The sequence below is a fragment of the Anarhichas minor genome, unplaced genomic scaffold (assembly GCF_050575085.1).
Source record: "Anarhichas minor isolate MPS153535 unplaced genomic scaffold, ASM5057508v1 ptg000071l, whole genome shotgun sequence".
Taxonomy (NCBI): domain Eukaryota; kingdom Metazoa; phylum Chordata; class Actinopteri; order Perciformes; family Anarhichadidae; genus Anarhichas; species Anarhichas minor.
Window position 1 is genome coordinate 6,978,160 of NW_027466517.1, and position 24,986 is coordinate 7,003,145.

The following is a 24,986-nucleotide window of genomic DNA, read 5'->3' on the forward strand; positions in this document are numbered from 1 at the left end:
ATATGTATATATATATATATATATATGTATATATATATGTATATATATATATATATATATATATATGTATATATATATGTATATATATATGTATATATATATGTATATATATATATATGTGTATATATATATATATATATATATATATATATATGTGTGTGTGTGTGTATTGTTAAGTCTTATAGGCTCTTTGTTTGTCAATTTGTTAAAATGATTGAAGCAGTCTGAACTAGTAAAAAAAGAAAAAATTAAGAAATCTCAAATGTGTTTCTTTCCCCACTCAAAAGCACTGTGGAAGTCAGTGGTGGGTGGATAACCGAATGAATACCTTATTTTTGTACAGAATTTTGTTTTTATTTAGCCATGAACCATTAAAACCTAATGCTTGATCATGACCCAATTATTTAAAGAAATACTTCAATATTTGGGAAATATGCTAATATCCTAATATCCTGAAATATCCTTCTTTCTGAGAGAAAGATGTTCAGATTGATATTATCAACCTTGTGTCTGTGTTAAGTACAGAGCTGGAGTCAGGCTGTGGTTAGCTTAGCTCAGCATAAATGCTGGAAGCAGGAGCCAATACCTTGAAAGCTCACTGATGGATGCCAGAATTAATCATGAACATCCAAAATATAAGCAAATGATAACCAAATTATATTTTAAACCAAAGTGTTAAAACAACAAAAAACATTGTATTTTTTGTGCTTCATATATATGTCAATGTTTACAACTTTCATGAGAGGACGTAATGGAACTATCTGTACGGAAAAGAAAAAAAAGAATTGAGGTAACAACACTCAGGTACCCTTGTGTTCTCTCTACGTTAGACAACGGTAACGTTGAGTTGCTGTGCTAGCTAGCAGCGCACCTCTCTTTAGTCTGTCTCTCGTGCTAACCTAGCTTGTAGTGCATCTCTAGGTCTGTCTGCATCTTTCAGGGCACTTCTCAGACATTCTGCCTGAAAAAAGTGAGAGTGTAATACAACTACTTGTTTTGTAAAGCCCGACTGCAGCTCTGAAGATAACCGAGTCGCACGTGAACAAGCGTTCGTATGAGCGTGCACCTTCGCCAGGAACCACTGTTCAGAGTCCAGACATTATATGGGCACTCCACACAGACGTACATAGTTTGCCCTGAACACCGCTCGCTCCTCTCACTACTCCTCCATCATCCAATCTGGCTCCAACAACCCCAAAACGCTTTTCTCCACCATCAACAAACTCCTCAAGCCCATGGACACCATCTCCACCTCCTTCACCACCAACAAATGCAACTAATTTCAATCCTCCTTCAACGACAAAATCATTGCAATACACAACCAGCTGGCAGCTCCCTCTCCCCCTCTACCAACCCCCAAGCCCTCAACATGACTCTCCCCTACTTCCAAGCCACTCACTCTCATCCTTCAGTTAAATCACTGAAATGGACCTCTAATAATAATAATAATGCATTTTATTTGGAACGCACTTTTCATTTAAAAAAAATCTCAGAGTGCCACAGAGCCAGTACATAGTAAAAACATAGTTAAAACATAGTTAAAACAAACTATAATAAAATAACTAGTAAGCATAAAAAAACAGTGAATGAACAGAGACACAAAATAAATAACTGACAAGTGATTTAGGTCAGAAACGCCTTCCTGAATAAAAAGGTTTTTAGGCCAGTTTTAAAAGAGACCAGTGTTGCCCTTAGGTGGTCAGGGAGACTGTTCCATAGGCGTGGAGCTGCCGATCCAAAGGCCCGGTCGCCCATGGTGCGGAGCTTGGTGTTGGGGACCAGGAGGAGCGAGTTGTTTGATGATCTGAGGGTGCGGTTGGAGATTTGGGGTGTGATGAGGTCTTGAAGGTAGGGAGGTGCGTGTCCATTTATGTGTGAGTAGTAGGACTTTGTAGTCAATCCGGAATGAGACAGGCAGCCAGTGTAGAGAGTGCAGAATGGGTGTTATGCCAACAAGAAGGGCTTCGGTTTTGCTACTGTTTAACTGGAGAAAGTTGTTGCTCATCCACACCTTTATCTCCCCAAGACAGGAGGTGAGACATGACATGGCTGCAGAGGGGCTTGGGGCAGTTTTGATGTAGAGCTGTGTATCGTCGGCATAACAGTGGAAAGACATCCTATGTCTGCTGATGACACGACCGAGGGGGAGCATGTAAGTAATGAAGAGGATGGGGCCGAGGACCGACCCTTGCGGAACACCACAGGAGACAGGGAGCAGTCTGGACTTGCATCTTCCCAGTGAGACATATTCAGTTCTGCCTGAAAGGTAGGACTGAAACCACTTGAGTGCAGAGTCTGATAGTCCAATGGTGGTGTGGAGGCGCTCTAGGAGGATAGTGTGATCCACTGTGTCAAATGCAGCAGTCAGGTCCAGGAGGATGAGGAGTGAGGGTGATCCGGCATCAGCTGTCATCAGCAGGTCATTCGTCACCCTGAGCAAAGCTGTTTCAGTGCTGTGGGCTGAACGAAATCCTGACTGAAATGTTTCAAACAAGTTGTTGTTTTTGAGGTGGTCCTGAAGTTGAGAAGCAACTACCTTCTCTAACACTTTGGACAGGAAGGCGAGGTTGGAGATAGGCCTGTAGTTGGCTAGAACCTCCGGGTCCAGGGTGGGCTTCTTGAGAAGGGGACGGATGACAGCAACCTTGAGTGCAGGTGGGACACAGCCAGACTGAAGGGAAAGGTTAACAACTTTGGTGATCAAAGGACTGAGAGTGGGGATATGTGATTTGAGCAGAGCAGTAGGAATGGGGTCCAGGGTACAGGTACAGGGTTTCATTTTTCTGAGGATTTCCTCAACATGGCTCTCCTGAACCTCAGCGAGATGTAGAGGAGACAGCACACTTGCAGGTAAGGTGTTGGTGTCAGAGGGAAGCATAGATGGAGAGCTGGACATCAGAGAGCGAATGTTGTTGACCTTGGATCTAAAAAAGTCAATGAAGCTGTTGCATTGCTCCTCTGTAGCCTCAGTTGAAGAGGATGGTTGTGGCTTCAGGAGATGGTTTATGGTTGAAAAAAGCTGTTTAGAGTTGCCAGGGTTTTTATTGATTAAGCTGGAATAGTACTGTGAGCGAGCATCTTTAAGGGAGTTGGAGTAGGCCCTTTGATGCTCACGGAAAGCCTGTTCATGGACAGTGAGCCCAGAGTGTCTGCAGCGTCATTCCAGAACACGCCCAGCTGTTTTTATTTTCCGCAGCTCATGTGTGAACCATGGAGCGGAGCGTGAGAAATTGACTTCACGTGACTTGACAGGGGCATGGAGATCAAAAACACTGCTCAGGGATGTATTATAGAGTTCCACTAATTCATCCATTGATGCAGAGGCTGGGCAGGTGATGAGCTGGAGATCCGTGGTCATTGTGGCTGAGTCAATGCTTTTCCAGTTCTGGAAAGACATTTGACGTTTAGGTCTAATAGTAGGCAGCACAAAAGTCAAGGCCATTGAGACCACCTTGTGGTCGGACACACCGAGATCATACACCTGTAGGTTACTGATGGAAGCAGAGTCAGTGATAACCAGATCCAGAGTGTGCCCCTTGGTGTGAGTGGGAACCTCAACATGCTGCTGCAGGCCAAGACACTCAAGCACACTCAGGAAATCTGCTGCAAACTGACAGGAGGGGTTGTCGACATGGATATTTAAATCACCAACAATGACAATGTTAGTTGACATAGTGCAGAGTGAGGTAAGCAGATCACTTATCTCAGGTAGAAAAGATGGGTTTGGTTTCGGAGGACGGTATATGAGAAGCACTGTCATGGAGTATGGAGGTTTGCATTTGAAGGCCAGGCATTCCATAGAGGAAAGATCAGGCATTGGCAGAGGAGACAGTTTTAGTTCAGCCCGGTGCATGATGGCTAGTCCACGACCAGAGCTGCAGGCTTTCTCCATGTAGTTATAGCCAGGGGGGCATGCTTCATTAAGCACGGAGTAGTCCCCTGGTTTATGCCAGGTTTCTGTTAGGCACATGAAGTCAAGCCCTTTGTCCAGAATATGGTCGTATATGAGGAGGGATTTATTAGTGAGGGATTGTGTGTTTAGCAGCTCCATGGTGGTAGGAGACAGAGCTGAGGTTGGAAGTCTCTGTAAGCTCCGTAATACACTGCGATCCACTCCATGTTTCCCATTGTGCCTAGCATTGGATAGCCTCACGATGTTTCCGATGATGACTCCTGGGTTTGTTTTGTTTCCTGATTCCACGTTGAAACCGCGGCGCGAACCTCTTTGGATGTAGTGAGGTCTGTTTTTCAAAATCCCACACTCTTGGCTGCGGGCTATAAACCCCTTGTAGGATGGGGCGGTGTATGAAATCATTTCCAGCATCAATGTCAAAAACAGAACAGAAAACAAGCCGCACCGTCTGGCAACGACCACAGGCCGTGAATATCACAGCACTTTCTCATTTTGCTCCCTGACGCCTACAGAATTTCACAGCACAGCTCTGGAACTATTGATGTGTTTAAATATATCCCAATTAAGTCAGCTCTTTTTAACCAGTGACACTCAGCATTTGTTTTCCCAACATTGGTTTTGATAGTATGGCACCGAGTAGTGATTTTCTGAAGCAGATTTCTGTTTGACCTCTGACATCTCACAGTAGTGACGTGACAGCTACGAACGACCCAAATTTGTGTCTTTTGTGTGAAAGAAGGGAGCCGAGTCGTACTTGAGAGCCATTCTTTTTGTTGTTGGGGCCAAATTTCACTGCCTGTCCGAGATCTGCAGCGCCTGGAGAAAGGCGGAAGCACCGCAAAGTGCTGCTAGACACAAATATACACACATACACACATACAAGGAGACAGACGGACAAGAGACAGAGACAGAGAGAGGTGGGGGTGAAGCAGAGGAGCAGAATCGATTGTTGAGGAATGAGCTTGAGATGGTGCTAACACTCGGGTGATAATTGAGGTATCGCGGCTCTTCCATTCTACATTCATGCTCCTATCATATGACTTAAAAAAAGAAAAGACCAATAAAATGAACAGAGCTATAAGATCTGGTTCCTTTCAAACAGCCATAATTCCCATCACTACAGTATGCTACGGTGCCGTGAGCTGATATTTTGTGTTGTAGACATCACAGGTTCCCATGTGTACAGTTTATTCATGGATATGGAATCTGTGTGAGACGGTTCTTGTAGCCAAAATAGGCTCAATACCCCCTGTACAACGCTGTCATTGATTTGTAACCCTGTCTCCTACAAAATTATGTTGCAATACAATTGAACTTCATTCTCACTTAGGTTTCAAGGGAAACGTGTTTTCTCTGGGTTTACGGTCACTCTTTTATACGCGTGATTAACATTGTAAATCGAAATAAACCAAACCAAAAATGCAACAAAAATACTCGGTTCGATAAAGTTAAACATTATGGTTTGGCTTATAATAAATATGTCTGCTGTAAAGTCAACATTGCCTTGGTTTCACACAGGACACAAACAGAGGTCTCCTGGGTGAATGTCCTGTGGTTTTTTTGACACAGACTTCCTCGGACTATGATTAGAAATGTATTTGTGATATGTCAAAAACAAACTTAATCCGTGAAAAAATATATTTCCTTTGAACCATAATGGACAATAAAGTTTTTTTGTATGCGACCGTAATTTGTAGGAGACCAGGCTGTCATCAAAATCCGTCACAAATCTATTTTGCATATGCTTGGATCCTGGTTGACTCGCTGCTGCTTTCCATACTGTATGTACCTAATAATTCCTCCAAGCTTTGGAGTGGGTGGTGTTCAAGGATGGGAGTAAATGCTAATGAGACACAGCAGCATGTTGAGGTTGTTCAGGTTGTGGAGTTCTTTAAGGTAGGCAGAGGGACGAGAATGCAGGCAGACACACACACTGGACACAGTGAGAGAGATACTCAGAAGACAATTAGAGGCTGCCCCAGCATTTAATAACTGCTGCAGAGAATCCCCAGCACCCACAGACACGAGATCCGGCTCCATGCTGTCAGTCAGGACTGCCCTGCAAGTCTGCATTAAGTATCAGCCGTCTCCACACTACAGCGGGAAGTAATAACAAATTCAATTGTTTCTACATCCACGGTGCACAAATAGTGAGACTACAAGATGAAAACTCTGAAAGACTTTTACAAAATAGAAGTCAGCTAAGTTGGTCGATACAGAAGACAGGACACAGATGAAGTCAGTACTAGTCCAGAGCTATACCTGAGATGTAGATAATCTTCAAATCCACCACAGAGTCCAAGCTATCCAGCTAACATCCATCCTTCAACTACCACGGATAACAGATCCACCCCTTCTGTTCTTACCATTCACAATAAAAGCCCCAGACATATATACTGTGTAAGTGTTTCACTCAGATCATTTTGCTAAAAGTAAACTGAATAAAAGGCTATACAACAGTCCACGTCATACAGACTGTCAGAAGCGGCCTCTGCCGTTGGTCCTCTGCCTGCACAAATGTATTCAAATCTTTTACTGAACTAGTGCTGCGCTGTTGCAAAATTCACATCACTATGGTTTGAGTAGTTGTAATGGGAAATATATTCGTAGCGGGTATTTGGCATTTTGGTGTCTTAACTTGTCAAGCCCCCGGTGTGTAAGGCCTTAAGATAGCTACATCTAAAAATGCTGTTTATGTGTGAAGGAGTAGTGCAATCACTTTGCGTTTGGATGTGGGTTTTTGTTTACGTCTTTTCTCGAAAAACTAGTAAAGCTTCTTCTTTTTCCTCTTCTTTCATTTGGCAATGAAAGTGTGTGTTGCAACCCACATGTGGTAACTAGTAGACCAGACACAGTCGTGGTATTATCCTAAGTCCGTACTGCTTAAGCCATTCTGTGCCAACCCGCTCATCCAACACATTCTCACCCCAGTTCGTCAATACGGGAGGGACGGCTTGTCAATATACACTTGTTACATGCATAGTGTCTTTTCAAAATAAACTTCGTTCAAATTAACAGGAAGTTGGGTTTAGGCACCAAAACCACCTAGTTGTGTTTTATAAAGAGTGGTTGACGTTAACTTGACTGACAAGCAAGTCATGTGACTTGCAACTCATGTGACTCACATGATTTACGAGTCACAAGACTTGGTTACCCACAGAACACGAAAAGCGCTCTCCTGGGTGAAAGTCCTCTGTTTGTTTGACCCTTCCCCCATAACTCCAACTTACCCTTTGTGGACCATCTATGTTACTATGTTATTTCCTCTGATCGGGTAACAATGATGCGGGTTGGTTTACATTGGAGTGAGATGAAAGCTCTCATTCAGACACTAAAAGTATTTGACGCTTTGGGAGTGAGAACGGGTTGGCTCATCATGGTCAGCCGAGTAACATACGAATGAATCGACTTATGTCCGATGCCAACGTTCAGTGTCAATTCAGGACATAGTACGGGGTTGTGATAGAGCTAGTAGCCTGTCTGACCTTAATAGAGGAGACTGCCAAAAAACGTCCAATAACGTCCACATAACATTTTTTTTATCCTTGTCAACAAGCTTTCTCTTTCACCTTAACCAAGTGTTTTAGTGCCTTCACTGTGTTTTAGTTCCCTAACTGTACCTTAACCAGAGTCCGTTTGCCGTAACCAGAATCTGCAGCCATGCCATACTTGTTATGCAGATATTAATGCAAGTGAGAATTGTAAAAACGTGGACATTGGATGTAAAAAGAATAGATTTTGCGGAATCATTCATTATTGATGTTCTTAGCTGGTGATATGGTTGCTAAGTGGATAAATGTATTGGGTTATCTCTGTAGTGAGTCAACTACCAAAGAGCCTACAGCAGCACTGAACGTCCAGAAGTTGCTCATATTTCCTGGTTACCAGACTTGAAAGATGTGTTTAGTCTGTGACATGGTTCTTTTGTTCTTCTTCCACATTGTGTGCTGTGGCTTTGTATTTTGCATAACACAAGTTTATTGACGTTTTTTCCTCCAAAGCTGGAGCTTGATTCTGGTAGCTCGCTGATACTATACGAGGTTAAACGATTCTAATTAGTCCAAGGAGCATAGTGCTGACACCAAGGTTCTCGAGCTTTACTTTGCCTGCTGTGCTGGGTGATACTTGAGCTGCTTTAACACTTTTCTCTCCATGTCTTAATCTCTTAGTGCAGGGCATTTTAACCTTTAACGCTCCCTTTCCTCTCCTTGTCTGCCTTGAATTCCATTAATGTTTGCACAACCTCATCCCCTCATTTTTATTGAAGTCAAATTTGTATTCATTTGCACCTCCCTCCGAAGCTGACTGAGCATTCTAGAGGAATCTTCATGAGCTAATTTTCGATATTCTATAAAGTAGAATAACCCCTGCTCTCAGCATCCTCTCGGGGCTCCATGTGACAAGCTTTGATGTGTATAACCTGCAAAGATAGCCAGCAACCTTCACATTACCTTGTAGCGTCTCCAGGCCCATAACTGTCTCAGCCGGTCAGGAGAAATTTCAAACTCTGATCTTACTTATCAGATGGGGATAGAGAAACCACTGGATTGTATATGAGAGAACAGGCTTTATAGAACTTTGCTTCTATCCAGCACATTTTCTGCCAATATGTAATTCTGCTGGGATAAAACTCTTATACATCCACATTCATACTACAAACATCATTTATTTCTGGCACAAAAAGTGCTCTTTTCTAAAGCCAACACATTCTCACTCCCACCTAGTCAAACTGACGCATGGTCAGTGCCCTGCGGTTCACACTGTGACGTTCTAGGTACCTTTTAGCATCAGTTTTGGACTTGTCAGGGACGGCAAATGTGTCTTTCCTAGGATGTCAAGGCCCCCACTACGCTGCCTCTGATTGGCTAGTACTCATTGCCTTTATTGGTTGGATTGATTAGGTTGAGGCATAAAGAGTGAGATTGGAAATGTTTAGGATAGGAGTATCATTGTAAGCTAATCACAGGTCAGTAGGGTGGGTCATGCCTCTGCCACCCTAGATGCGATTGCATGTCTGTTTCCAAACCTATAATAAACTTCCAACGTAGGTTTACTTAGTTTTTAGGTTTACTTACGCAACAAAAGTACTTATTTAGGTAAAGGTAACAGGTACTTGGTTAGGTTTAGGAAACAAATGTACTTGATGAGGTTTAGGAATAGATGGTGGTTTGGGTCAAAATAAGTGTTTGTTACATAAAATAACTAAGTTTGTCTTCTCAATCCTTTCTTCTTCTTTATATTACTCCAGTTGCTGTAAGCATTTAAATGAAATGTGGATGGGTTTACATTGGAGTAAGTTGTAACTTGCACTTAAACTAGCACTTGTTGAAACATATTGGTTACCTATACATACACATAATCAATATTTAATCAATGCAATCTGCATCATATCATTAAGACTCTAAAGAGGAAGATGTGTGCTGTGTTGTGCTGCAGTGCCCGGAGCCCCTCCCAGGAAGGTGGAGGCCGATGCCCTCAACTCCACTGCCCTCAGGGTGATGTGGAAGCCTCCCGTATCCGTGAAGCAGCATGGCCAGATCAGAGGCTACCAGCTGGTCTACTCCAGGCTAGAGAACGGGGAGCCTCACGGCCAGCCGGTCATCGTGGACGTTTCCCTCCCCGATGCTCAGGTACTGGCACACTCTGTCAATTCATTCCCCCCCCCCCCCCCCCCACACACACACACACACACACACTTAGTTTTTAGTGAATTAGGTGAATTAGGTTTTTAGTGAATTAGGTGGTTAGAATCACATACGGTGGCATTTTTATGATGAGAATGAACATGCAATACCTTGTTATTCCATTTTGCTGCAGTTTTCTTTTTATTCCAGTCCACAGAGGTGGAAGACAGCCACAAACGAATGTGTGAATAATAGAAAAACCTAGATAATCGTGCTTAGGAAAGCAAAAGCAAGTGTGTGCATGTGTTTGTGTTTGAGATGGCGCACCAAATAGTGTGCAGTTTGACATAAAGTGGAATTATTTAGAGATTTACAGCGAGTCAGTGAATGATGAGACCAAAATGAGACCCAGCATATGAGGCCATAAGATAAAATCCTTCTAAGCAAGGATGTATTAACCCTTTCAGACCCTGGGCGTTTTTATGCTGAGTTTTCACTCCCTACTACATGTCTAGGCATAAATACATATATTGTTTTTTTTAGGATAAGTTTGGCATCTCGGAAGAGCCATCAATTTGTATGTGAGTGGTACCAAACATGTTCTAGTTTATGTTGTTTGCGACATGTTTTCACACAGTAAATGTCTGTAAATAGATGGAAAGAGGAGTGTCAGTGTTGCCGGGATAGAACAACCCTTAGTAATGTCAGAAACTGCATCAACAGTGCAAAACCTTTTTTTTTGAAGTGGGAGGAGCTACTGCAGTTCCGTAAGTAAAAGTTCCATTGATTTCCTCCATTAGACAATGCTATGCAACTCACAGTTTGAGCTCTTTTGTCTTTGATCACCCTGAAACTCTCCCAATGCAAAATATAAACAGCTATTTTAAAAAGAATTCTGGTTCTTTGATAGAACATTTTTCTTTTTTAGACTACATGCCTTTGAATATAAAAAGGTAGAGGTAGACATTAAGGAAACTTCTCATCTCCGAGATTCAAATTCTGTTACATGCCCCGCTAACAGCTTACACGATTGAGAGAATTTACACACAATCTGCAGCTTAAATTAATACATTTTTCGATTTTAGGGTCAACGTTTAGGGTCAACCTCTTTTAGCTACACAAGAGAAAACAACTATTTTGTAGGTGGAGTGTTGAGGATGAGTCGAGGACTCTTACAGCCTGAGGAAAGAAGCTGCGCTGTAACAGGCTGTTGCTGGGGTGGGTATTTATGCCTCTGACTGGCATCTACTCCATAGCAACAGTGGCAGAGGCTCATGGGTACTTTAGCATTTAGGTCCGTTCACCATGCAGTGCATGATTTCGCAGAAACAAAGTTAAAATAGTTCAAGCTGGTGGTCATGGAATAAGAAATATTTGATCAATATAATAGTATATTACCCGGGAGAGTCCACTATTTCTATGTTCTGTAAAATTTAGGATATATTTTAAAAAATGAAGCCAATGCGGAATTACCTTAAACTTGCATTCTCTCTAGTGTCCACCAGGGGGCGACTCCTCTGGTTGTATAGAAGTCTATGAGAAAATGACTCTACTTCTCTCTTGATTTATTACCTCAGTAAACATTGTAAACATGAGTTTATGGTCTCAATCTCTAGTTTCAAGTCTTCTTCAATACAGCATGATGTTCATTTAGTACATTATGGTCCATTTAGAGTCAAACAGACCATAAAGCTTTAGGGCGGGGCTACATGGTGACTGACAGGTAGCTGCCTCGGCGTTGTCCGGTCTGGGAGTTGTCCATGTTTTTGTTTTAGAAATGTAACCCTTTCACAGTGTTCATGAAAGTGAATTGTAACATTGTGGTAGCTTACGAATCTCTTTTTCAACGTTGGGTTGTACTTAGCTCCACTCTCTCTCTTGTCACTTCTGGTTGCTAAAACAAAAAAAAAGATGGCGACGGCCAAAATAAAGAACTCAAGGCTCCGAAGCTGTTGTCACAAACCAATGAGTGGTGTTCTGATGACTATCCACATGTAATTTAAAGTCTATGATTGAGAGTCAACATTTAAAGAAATAATGTCACCCATGCAAACTGCTGTTTCATGTTTAGATATTCTTACTTTGAGATATCTTTTAGTTTAACCAACATAAGTCTTGCCACAGGCGTAAGTCAATACATTACATTTCTAGAATAGCAATTTATAAAATGTCTTTCTTACAGTAAACAGGAAATTTGCAGTTATGACATCAGTTGCACATGCAGTTGCCTTTTAGTGAAGGTTGCGTAGTCAGACCTCTCAAATGAACGCACAGTTGTATGTTTCAATCCTAGGGCACTGTGATTTCCATGATGAGGAAAAGCAATGTCATGTACTAGCAGGTTAGCAGGAGTGAGCACTTGTGAGCCTATTGAAGCAGAAGTCAAAGGGTGGATGTTTGGAAGCACTCAGTGTTGGTGCTCTGGTCCTTTCCCCTCAGTTGTTTTCGTCTCCAGTAGGAGCGTCTCCCCTGATTTCCTTTACAGGCAGCATTCCTGTCTTATCTGTGCAAGGCAGGCTTGATAGAAGTCTGGCATCTCACAACCCATCTACAGCTTCTCTTTCTTAACAAACACACACTTCACACGCCTGCTGAGGGGACTATTCTTTAAGGAAATGTCTTCAAGTCTCATCTGTGATAAGTTTAGTCTCTCCCCTTGGCGTCAGTGATGGTGATGAGAGTCAACACAGTCTGTGGAGTGACTCAATAAACAAAGTCCTCTGCACCACACACGTACACACACCACACACTCCAGAGGCATACATCTGACCCAGCCACTTACTGACGTGGCTACCTCTGGAAAGAACTGATGTCAACTTATTAACCTGTTACCACTCCAGTAAAATGAACCTAAAACGCCTATCCAAGGCATACCCAAAGTAAATTGAAAGGAGCCTTACATCTCTTTGCCAGCAGAACCGGTTGTACCCCGGCTGCCCGCGTCCAGCTGTGATGGACGGCAGCCTCCAGCTCTGCTGATGAGGTTCTGGGGCCCGGCCTCATTGTAACGTCACTAAAGCAAAGAGCAGGCTTTGAGTGCTGAGCTGCGAGTTGTCTCCAGTGAAGCTGCCTAAAAATCCCTCATTTGTTTCACGGAGGTTTGACTTGCCAACAGTCTTGAGATTACTGATTTTTTGTCACATAAAAAGACCTTGATGACAAAATAAGTACAGTCATGCCAAACCATCGGAGCTCACAGGCAGGGAGCAAAGCCGTAATTGGCTGCTCAGTCCCAGTTCTGGCTTTTCTCCGCTGTTTGCTTTAGACTCGACTCCTCCCCCCCCCCACCCCCCATCTTCTTCTGTTGGCAAGCTTGTGGGTTTTAAGATCTCATGGAGGCGTATTTTTGGATGGCTGAAGAATGCTTGAAGGAGCCTCTTATCCCTCACTGCACTGATGGCTGTGAAGCGTGAGCATCACCTGATCTGATAAGATACGGCTCGTCTCTTTTTGCCATAGCCCAGAAAAACCCACCCAGCCAATGGCAGAGCACTGAGCAGACAATGTCTTCATTGTCTGTCTTTTTGGCACATAACGTACAAGCACCCATATTTCACATGAGCCTCAGTGAGCCATCAAGATATCAGATATTCACTTAAATACTAACGCGTGGAATCATTCTGATGTGTTATATTCTAAAGGTAAGGACTGGGTTACTGCTCCAACATGTTTTGGTTGAATGTCAAAAATAGTTGTCCCCTTGGTCACTTAGTTTCCCTTCAAAGGTAGATCTAAGATTATTATTAACTAGTTGTGATATTTTACTGCATACAGAAACACGTTGACAAATTATACACATATTTTACATTATATAACTTATACAACCTATTTACAGCATTAATAAAACATTGAATTATCTTTGCCACATAACTATATTTAATTACTCATGTCAAAGAGCTCCAGTGACAAATGGGAATACAGACTGTAAGGCCGCTTGCTAGCCTTAAATGTGTTGTGATGAGGTAATCCACTCCACTAACCTGTTTTATATATGAGACGGAAGCCTCACAGTCCTTCTACAACTAACATTCACTTTGGTCGACTGAGTACCTACACTTTCAGAAATACTGCCTAAAAGCATTGTAACATCACATTCGAATCTGGCTTTTTTTACAGGAAATAACAATCGTATGAAGCATGAAGTCCAACAGGTAAGTCATTTATCCGAGAGTTTTGGCATCACGCTGCATCATCAGCGCTACAGTGACCCACGAGGGAAATCACATTTCAAAATCAAAGAAAGACATTAAAAAAATCCTGAGCCAGTTGCTCAAGATAGTCCACAGACTTTGTTGTGAGTGGATTCATGTAGGAACTATTTTTCGTTTAACCATAGTTTTAGATTGTCCTTGAGGAGGACACTCTATGGCTGATATCTCCAAAAACTATCTAGTTCGACAAATAGATCAAGACAAGAGGACAATAGTTATTCTTTGATTTTGAGGTGAACTGTCCCTTTAAGAAAATATGATTGAAAGCTGATCTGTTTCATAAAAACAATCAAATTGATTCATGTGAACTAATAAGTCCGTGCTACATCACTGATCTAGAGTCTGTATCTGGACCAAGTTGTTTTCAGGGTTCTCATCAGTCATCAGTTCTCTTTTGGTCTCCTTCTCGTCTCTTGGTGGGACTGTTGGTGGCCGTCAGTTCAAATCAGAATGAGAGGTAAGGACGGTTGAGAGGACCGTTGGGTAATAATACATGAAAAGATGAATTTTTAACGACCCCTCTCTAGGAAATTCTCAAAGAGAATTTGACTTTCACTTATTCTTCTGTACCCTGCTGTGAATGGCTTCTCCTCCCGCCATTGTTCAACAACTTAATGGCTGCTTGATTTTATCCAGCCAGACTGTGAGCACCAGCAGAACTCTCGAAGATATTGTCACACTGGTGATGACTCACAACAGTTTTAATGTAGAGTGACAGCCTTTTGGTACCTGGAAATGGCACCATTTGAACTAACAGTTGGCATCAAACCTGGCGAAGTATGATCTTCATGTAATATTGTGACACAGACCAGAAGTTCAGCTCTTTATGATGAAAATAGAAAAGACAAACCAGAAAGGCAACGTAGATGTGAATATAAGAAGAAAAAAGGCAGCATGTGCTAATTATAGTTCCAAGCACTTCAATTTCTCCTCATAAAAGTCTTTATTACATTCTGTCTTCATTCTTAATTTCCCTGGTTATGCAAACTCAAAACATCTTAGATTAACATTAGAAAAAGATACATTTCCACAGAATGACTCTGCTGCTTCATGTTTTTCTTGTCTTGCAAACACTTTGTTATTTAGTCCCTTCCAGTCGTTCCACTTGGATCTCTTTTGGACCCATGAAGGAAACCCAGTCTCCCAGTCACAACAAAACAGTAAGGACAGCGTCTCTGCTTCTTGTAGATGATGTAGTTCAGTTGGCTTCACCAGAACTTGATGTGCACTGGGATAGGGCTGCCACTAACGGCTCATTTTCTATGGTTTACCCATTCGACTATTTTATTAACAAGTCGGAGGCGACTGTGGCTCAGTGGTAGAGCGGGTCGTCCTTCAATCAGAGGATCGACGTCCCTTGGATGTGTCCTTGGGAAGACACTTAACCCCAAATTGCTCCTATAACTGTGCCTACTGTGTGAGAATGTTAGAGAGTCCTGATGGGCAGGTGTCACCTTGCACGGTAGCCCTGTCATCAGTGTATGAATGGGTGTGAATGGGGGAACGATGACATGTAGTGTGAAAGTACAAGTCTATTTACCATTTAATAACAATAAAAGATTAATTTTACTCCAAAAATATAATTAACCATTTCATTAAAAGTTTATTTTTACTTTAAACACTTTAAATGGATTTTCTAAGGTGGCAGGCAAACTACGTTATGGCTTTATGAGTGTATTTAGCAGCTCCAAGGACAAAAGATTAAAAACAACTATGAGTTCATTTAAAATACTGATGTCGACGCATTGTCAGCTCTATGTCATCAATTACATCGACTACTCGGGGAAGCTCAAGCTCTACACTGGCATAGTGTCTGCTCTGAGATCATTTAAATATCTTCCAGTAATGTTGATAACTGACAACACAATACCATTAGTCACCAAGTGTTTTGCTTCTTTGATATATTTCAACCACACTGTAGCTAGCCATAGCAAACAATGTCTCTTTCTTTTTTAATTGAATGTCAGACTGTGTCTCCGTTTCACAAGATGAAATGAAAGAGACAGTTCCCCACAAAAGGAGTCTGCCATTGATCCTGGGAGACGTTTGGGTCCTTTGGCTTTGTCTCTGTCTTCTCGAGCTGGAGGTTTCTGTACTGAAGGAGTGCTGCTGCTGAATTGTTTGTTCAGCCAGTGACACTCGCCAAAAGAACTGATCATCCTACAGACAGTTTGGTAGAAGGCTGCATAGCTGGTCCCTTTAGGCATTCTATGAGAAATTAATCCCATAGAAAACAACAAATGCCACAGAGTATGATGAGGTTACATAGCTACAGGAATATCATACACACGTTACAGAGTTTTTTTGAGATGACGGAACAATCCGCCTCATCGTTCAGGGTTCTTGCATAAATCATAGATGCCTTATACTTTAGCCTTGATAGACAGCTCCTGTTCCTTATGTTCCTTTAGTGTTTTTATATTTATGAAAGTATGGATTCTCAGTGGAGTGAAATAAAGCCAGCCGGGATTTACATCCTGTAGAATAAAGTAGCATTGTGGAAACCCCCATCCGTTCGTCGTCTGTCATCTCTCAAAACTAGCTCGCCATTCAGGGGCTCCTGCTAGCCACATGCTACCAGCTCCCTCCACCTTTACCAGCCCTTACATTACACCACATAGACGTGACTGCACATGACATCCACTCACACTCTCAGTCAGAGTAAAATCTTGCAGACCCCACAAACTAAATTCCATTTTCCCTGACTCCATTGTATTGGGGTGACATGTGGAGGCTGAAATCTTCCCCACAGAGAGAAGGCCGGAGAGCACGCTCCACTGTTGTTCTACAGTAGAGTCGCTACTTAATAAATCTACCATAAACTGGTTTACAATTAAAAAGTATTTAATCCTACTGAAGCTAATACAATTACAGAATGAAGTACACTACTAACAGAATATATAATATATGATCCGCGCGGAAAAGCTATTCACTCGCGACTCAGCCTGGAAACACAGATGTTTCCAGGCTCAGAGTCGAGAAGAAAGAGTGAATTCCTTTCCAGCACTTCCTCTTACAGTTTGAAATCCCCTCCCTTTTGTCCATCTTAATTCCTATTGGCTAATTTCGGTTGCCTCCTCCTGGCATCAGGCTTCCGAAAACCCTCGTGCGGTACAACCTGCAAATGTCTGTCTAGAAGTCTGACTTTCCCTTGGCTATTCTTCACAGTTTAATACATTCAATGACTGTCTTTTATGGCTTAACACTTCTATGGTAAACATTCTATATAAAGATAAGGATTTGCAACTTTTGGTAAAAGCTTCACAAGTTTCACAAGCAAATATAAAGGTGCTACTAAGATACACTTCTAACTACAAATCACTTCTAACTACAAATTCTAAAACACTCCTACAATTATGAATCTTCGAATTATGTATTCCAAAACACTTCTAATTATGATTTCTTAATTATGAATCATTAAACACTTCTATTATAATTTCTTAAAACATAGTTCTAAACCCAAATTTCCTACAGACAGCAGAAATATCAGACGGACATCTCAGACCCTGAACGAATCAAACCAACCCTTGAAACAGAGTCCTACCTGTGGCGGTGTAAAGCCAGTTTCTCCAAGGTCCAACGCATTCTGTTACTCTTTTGAATTTCATGCCATGCAAGTTGCAGGAATTAAACAATGATATTATTTTATCAGAGGTGTCGGATCAAACAACTGTACTTCTACCTGTCCTTTGTTTTAATAAGCCTCTAATAACAAGGCCCTGATGACCCTCTGAATCTGACCCTGTCTTGCAGAGAAGAAACACATTGTTGACCAGCTACAGTGGTCCTGAGTCACACCTTTTTCATTTCTCTACGGTCTATGGGAACTTTGATAGGCCGGCTAGCAGTGAGACCAGTCATCGTGAGTTCAGAGGAATCCATCCTTGTAATGTACAAGTTCACCGACAGAGCCGGTGATACATCCAGGCGTGAAGCCCAGTAATGCATCAGTTACTGTATGAAATAATGATGGTTACTCAACTCTGGGGCCACTTATTCTCCCTGCCGCTTCAGATAATTCATCTTTTTTTTTTTTATTTAGAGCAGGAGCTGCACTTTGTCCAGGGAATGGAGCTGATTTTAACCTCGCCTGTTACATTGTTTATGATAACGTTTATTTATTTCTTGTAAGAGGCTGAGAAGGCGAAAGCCCTTTGTCTTGTATTTCTGGTGAGTCAGCAAGGTCGGGAAGCAGAACACCAGTGCCCTGTGCCTCTGAATCACTGCTGCTAAAGCAGCCGTTCATGTGTTGGGAGGAAAATAGGGTGACTATTGTCCTTCGACCTTCATCAGTAAAGCACAAACTTTATTAGCAATAAGGGTTCCTTAAAGGTAGAAGTAACTGTTATTTAAGCTATCACAATGTATAATGGTTCCACAAAGACCTTTATGGCCGTTTTAGTGTTGTTCTCTATAGCTTAGTGCTGAAATTGTTCCTCATAGACGACATAGAAGGCTTAAAGGTCGGGGGGGGGGTTTAAGTGAGTGATATTTAAATTTCATGCTGATAGCTGGATATGAAGATTAGAGCTGTCAAAGTTTAGTGTTTCTTATCTCCATGCTTCGGGGATTCATTATAGACATACAGTACATGATCTTAATTACCATTTTTCACAAAGGCCAAAATTAACCCTTGGCTAAGCCCCGCCCCCCATTGCTACTCCGTCAAGCGGTCAGAGCTACGTAATCATGAAGCGAGCCCACACTCACTAATTGCACTCCTTGATGAAATATTATCTCATTTTGGGAAAGCCTAAAAAGTGAATTCAGAGGTAATATGTGTAAAGAACATATCAGCATGAACTGAGAGAGCAGATTAAAAAGATGACAGTGTAAAGGTGGAGCACCACATCACCTGGCGATCCAGAAAGAAGACAATGAAATTGAGCAACAACACTGTTCGTGTAAAACCGGGTGCGTCTTTATTCACTGTTACAATCATTAAAAAAGAACAGCATGTGTACAAATCTTTTTTTCCTTATCATTGGAATTGTGTGTTTTTATGAAGGAAAAAATACAATAAATGACTAACAAATTCATAGGAAAACATTTAGAATTTTTGGTGGTTTACAGACTTAAAAGCGGTTGAAATGATTTTTGGGACGGTGGAAAAAAATAAAATAGTCTGGAGCCCTGTAGACCAGCTGCTACAACCCAACTAAACATCCATATCTTCCAATATGGATCATCAATGATCGGCAAATATGGACATTCAATGATTGCCAATTAGTATCAGTGGCAAAAAAACTTGATCAGGGATCTCTAAAAGTTATATTTGCTCCCTTTTTTCTTTTCCGATCCGTGACTCCAATCCGTGATCCGATCTGAGTATTACATGAGTTTTATGATCCATTGCACCACTAATAGCTAGCGTAGCATAGATGTGCTAAAGGTAGGTAATGTTTTGCTAATGTACTGTATGTGCTAATGGTAGCTCAACATGTTTGTACATAGAAAGTAACGTCTTTCAAACAAATCTCCTTCCAACATCTCCAGGTAACGAGTATCATTATTGCACAACGTTTAACCATGACTAGCTCCAAATCTCTTCTTCAGATTCTGAAACAAATGCATGAGGGTCTATGGAGCAGAGACGGTTAATGGTCGAACGATGGTCATAGCTGGCCCATGCTACCAGCATTAGCCAGTCTGCGCTCAGGAGCGGGATTTAGCAAAGATTCAATTTTGATGCAAATCAAGTACATTGGTCTTGTACTTCCCTCCTTAATCCCTAATTTTCACGACAAATCTTTCTTCTTTTCTTGCATAGTTTTCAATATGCCAGTCACTTTTTCAACTTATCTTTTATGTCCATTAAGGCTTAAAAATCATATCATTTTTATGTGCTTAAAAATCATAAAAAATATGAATCATATTCTTCATTTTTCTTCAGTATCACAACTTTCCATTATTCAGATTCAGCAAAATCTAACAAACAAAAAATAGGCTCCATTGCAACATTATACTTCCTGTTACTTTATATACCTCCAAATTCACCCAAAATAGAAATAAGTAAAAGAACACCATCGGAGTGAAAAATGCAAGAATTTAAACTTTTTGGGATTGCACAATCGTGACAGAACTAATGCTCAAAATGTCCAATCAGCTGGTTCTTAAATCCGTGGAACACTGGTACATCCATTCATATAAGATGTACTTGACATGTATTGAAAATATGTGGACAAAAATGTATTTTGTCAATTGTTTTTCATAAAAAGAGAACTGTCCTGAAACAGGTATTGTACAGGTATTGTACCAATGATAGTACATGATAGTATTTCCGTGTAGGCTAACACAAAATGACATGTAGTGTCTATTCTAGAAGCCTGAAAAGGAAGTGAGTGAAATGTAGTCCTTTTGGGCCAGTCCACAGTGCAACAGTGAAACATCTGGCTGTTTTTTGTGAATGATTAAATAAGCACGCATGAAGGCGAGTTGTTCCTACAGCCAACACAAATAATTCCTGGAGAAGCAAAGGGGCTCCAACAACTGATGGCGAAATGTCATCTGACTTCACAGCAGTATAAACCCTCATCAGCCCCCCCTGTATCTTTCTCTCTTCATCTTTGTTTGTCTCTTTCTCTCATTCTGCTCTGAGCACAACCTCGGGGATGAGCTCTGATGTCTAAAGAATAGATGAGAAACTGAAAATGTGATTTTCTTCTGCCCCAGATTACTGACTATGAATAGATCCCTGTAGCAGAAGACACACGGAGCAAATAACAGTGCAACAGTAATTAAAGGGATTGCGTCTTTCTTTCACTCATTAGATAGAATAGCAATGCTGTTTTACTTTGTTACTTGTTAGTCAACTTTTGCTCGGCACATTGATTCGTTATGTATCAAATCAAGTGGATTTTATTTCATGAACACTGGCATTATTAATAACATTAGATACTTACCTATTCATTGACAGGTGAAGAACAGGTAATGAATCCTAGAAATATATTTCAATTTGAAATGTTTGGAATGGTTGTAAATTAGGTTTAATGCAACAGTAGATACAATAGTACGTCACTGTAAGGTGTCATGGTAAACTCACTTTATAGGACTTATAGAATATTCCTTGTTATTCAAATTGTGTATGTACTGTATATGTTTGTGAGCCATTTTTATAGGCGTACATCTGCAGAAAAACCAAAGGGCTTGGTGCTGACAACCACAGACAGGGTAGTGAGGTTAGAAGGTATTCAGAGACTGACTAACATATTGTTGGTTTTGGTATTTTCAGGTGATTTGTTGACAATAAGACAAGTATAGAATATTGCCAGAACTATACCTTAAACTAGGATTGGTAATCTTGGAAAACCAGTAAGTACTGTTTGCTAGATTTTAAAAGCGATCCAATCCAATAATAGTAGCTAGCAGCACTAGCTCCAAAAGTTTCTAAATCTAACAAGAAAGTCACAAAGTTGGCAACACTGACAGCCTTCAGGCCTGCCTCCAAAGCCACTCCCCCAGAATTATTATTACGTAGTAATCAACCAATATGGCCATGATCAGTACTCACAGCTGTCAAGCTAGCAGCTCATGGAAGACTCCGGTGATGAGCATTAAGTGCACGGGCAAAATACGAGCAGGCAGGTAGCTGGCAGGTAGCCGGGAGGTAGCCGGCAAGTAGCCCGTCCAATCATTAGTCTTCAATCCAATCATTGCATTCGACTCATAGGAAATTATGGGACAGGCTTATTACAGCCACAGATACTACCATTTGTATCAGAGCATTTGATTCATTGATTACAGTAAGGATGTAATACAAATGTCAACGAAAATATCAAAAATGTTTTTGAAGATTCCCAAGCCTACCTTTACCTGCTGCAGTGGTTAACGTCTGTGATGTGGCGTTGGCACTGTCACCAATGACAACGTCACATGACCCCAGTATGTCAGTATCTCTTTGCCCATTTTCTGTGAGTAACATTTACTTTTTCATATTGTTGATAATTTAGTATAGCAATATATGTATCTAGCATTGCAGATTTTCCAATTGTCCAAAGCATAGTCCATTGTCTTCCATTCATTTCACTACAAGATCAAAATGAACATGCAGGAAGATTTGGGCCTTGCTAATTGAACAGACACAATCACCCGTCTCAAGGAACGTCACGTTGTTTTTAATCTGCCAAGAAATGTATGGAAATAAATGGCTGACTAGAAGCCATGATGAATAAATTATATATAATATATCTAGTTATGCAAGCCATCAGAAAATGATTGGCCATAAAGTTAAATAAACTAATAAATGGGCTAAAACATGCAGAAACACTTTATACTATATTCATAAAAATATTAAGGAATTTGTAATGATACACTCCAGTTAGACACATTTCGACATTTTTAATTGCTGCAGGGAATTCAGGAAATGTCATGTATTGGAAACATAAATTATTTTCCAACCCATTTCCCATAGTCATTGCACTGGATGGTTTTCACCCAACTGGACGGGAAACTAGCATTAAAGAAGGCACCAAAAGGTGATTAGGTTTCCCTCAACAATGTGGGGCCATGCCAACAATAAATTGCAATCAGACACTATGATGTTGATGCAGGAAAGTGAATGTTTGCTCTCGTGCAGCTATTCTAAACTTTGTGGACCATAGAGGTCCTGCCAAATGGTTAGATTTGTTTTGGTAATTTACAAAGCTAGTTATTTGTATATCTAAATATGCTCAATAATTCACATCATTGAACAACATAATAATTCAAACCAATCATAATTTCAATGACTTGTTGGGTTTGAAAATCATACCGCCAATCTCGCCAACCTCTGCGGCGGCGGTAGCCGTGGCCACAGGCATTATGTTTGCAGACGTTTGTCCGGTCCATTCTTGTGAATGAGATGTCTCGGGAACTCTTGAGAAATTTCCTTTAAATTTGACACAAACGTCCACCTGGAATCAAGGAGGAACTGATTACATTTTGGTGTTCTAAAGTCAAAGGTCACACCACAAAACACTTTTTTTGGTCATTTATTAGGGGATCTTTTTTTTAGCTTTTTGTTTTTTACAACCGTGGTGGGCCTTGAGTTACAAAAAGGTTGAAAGACCCCTGCTCAAGTGCTAGTCCATGTTCCCAGGCTTGATGACAATGGGGTGATGATACAGGTGAGTCAGCAGTTTGGGCTCCAGACCCTCTGGATGTGCTGAGTTGAAGCATGGGGGCCCCTGGCAGACTCACACCGGCTTCCTTGTTGCCATTTTTTTTTTTATGTCTCTTTGCTGAGTCACTCAGCAGAGAACCCTCATCAGCATGGACCAGACTTGTCTCGTCAGGTGGCACTACGGAGAAGAGCCCCCATTATACGCACACATTACCTCCATTACCGCATACAATTGAAATCAACCCCCATCCTGGCAGCTCAGTCACTGATCACAGTGGTCATCCAGCATGCTGATAAAGCCATAGAATGAAGTTCACTCTGTGTTTCTGACTCCTCTCCCCTGTCTGTCCTTTTCATCAGTGGACTGATGAGGACTCAACGGACTATGCGAGTAGCCACAGTGTGTTGGGTTGACAGGGGTCACAGGGAGTGTGCTTTCTGTCATAACATCGTCCGTTCTCTGAGTGGGTACTAACAATTTCTCCTCCACCCGGTGTGGGTGTGCAGCGGCTCACTAGACAAGTCTTATTTACAACTACAGATACACTCAGGGAGGGATTATGAGCAACATTTTGGATGTTGTTCGCCTTCAAATACAGTGCTTCTCACAATCTGAATAAACTGAGTTTGACCTTGGTTCATTCTCAGCATTTAATTATGGATTGTACAGTGATATCATAAGCAACAGTAATAGTGGCCCAAACTAAGAAGTTGCAATACACCGGAGAAAAGAATGAAGTACCGATTAGAATTTGGTGATCAAAGGTCGCTGTGACCTCACAAAACACATTTTTGGCCATAAGTCAAGAATTCATATGACAATTCTGACAATTGGTTTTACTGTCTGTTGGTGTTTGTCTGAGCCGGGGGATGATTATCTCTATGCCTGCCTTGGTATACAGAATATTACAGAACAGACACGTGTGGACATGGAAACTCTGCAGCAGTAATTGTCAAACGAGTGTTCGGCCTCTCCGGCTGCCTCTTCTCGCGCTTCAGTTGAATTTCAGTGATCGATCACATTATTTCATTATTTGAAGGTGGAGTCTGTGTAACACAGAGGTTTGTCTTCTGGTACCTTCCATGTAGTAATGGCTGAGACTGCTTTTTGATTCTGCTGGAGTCCAGCTCCTGTTGGTTTATTCTTCAATAAAAGTGCACAGAGACCAGCAGTGCTACAGCTTTTGTTTGCGAACGTACAAATCTGTGCTGAGCATGAGAAGTACCGTGTCTGTATCCCTGGAGCCTGCTTTATTACTTTCCTGCAATGCTGATCCGTTTTGCAAGTCCATGAGCCATCTCAGACTTATCTGGAGTGCAAGGTTATTAATGAAGGATTACTTGAGTTGAAAATGATCTGTTTATTTATGCCGTATTTTTGTGGTGTTTTGGGTTTAACATTTGTTTATTTGATGTCATATTTAGTGTCTGTCTTGGAAAGATCTTGGCACTATGAAGAGAATATGTGGATTCATTGTGTTGACGAATCTGTCAGGTCTGCCTGCATGATTTGTTGGCCGATTCATTTGAATGAGAATTCTCATTATCACCAGGTGTAAGTGCAAAACCCTCATGATCAGATGTCATTATCCAGATTATTATCCATTGGCACGGGAGGGATGGGGTCATTGACTCCAACACAATAAAGTAAAAACACATTCTTCCATCATGGTCCCAGGATGTTAAAAACTAAGACGGACAGAACTGGAGAACATCTTACGATAAGGTTACAAGGTTACGGTCACAAGGTTTTTTATTTGTCAATGTACAGGAGGGTTGTTCAACAAAATTCAGATTGTAGTCCCATTTTCCTACATATGGAAATAAAAAGGGATATATTATATATGGAGGGTGGAGGATGAGTTAAGGAGTTTCACAGCCAGAGGAAAGAAGCTGTTCTAAAGTCTGGTGGTTCGGCAGCTGATACTTCTGTATCTCTTTCCAGCCACCACAGGTTGTGTCAGGGTGGGTTTTGTCGTTTAATGTCCCTTTAGCTCTGCACAGGCTCCTCTTGTCACCAATATCACTAATGCTCAGTCGATGGGGGCCAATGATGTTTTGGACGGTTTTAATCCCCCGCTGTAGAGCTGTCCTGTGCCGTGCACATCCCATATCAGTTTGTAATGTCTCCAGTCTGG

At 41.4% G+C, this 24,986-nt stretch overlaps 1 protein-coding gene across 3 annotated transcripts in view; it reads left to right on the plus strand.

Moving 5' to 3' along the window:
- ptprfa (protein tyrosine phosphatase receptor type Fa) overlaps window positions 1-24,986 on the plus strand; it is a 227,574-nt gene that overhangs the window by 89,915 nt on the left and 112,673 nt on the right. For 2 of the 3 annotated variants that reach the window (XM_076079290.1, XM_076079291.1), the window contains exons 10-11: window positions 9,350-9,543; window positions 23,209-23,235. In XM_076079290.1, coding sequence (XP_075935405.1) covers window positions 9,350-9,543; window positions 23,209-23,235 — 221 coding nt within the window. The remainder of the gene's footprint in view (window positions 1-9,349; window positions 9,544-23,208; window positions 23,236-24,986) is intronic. The other variant, XM_076079293.1, reaches the window with a different exon arrangement.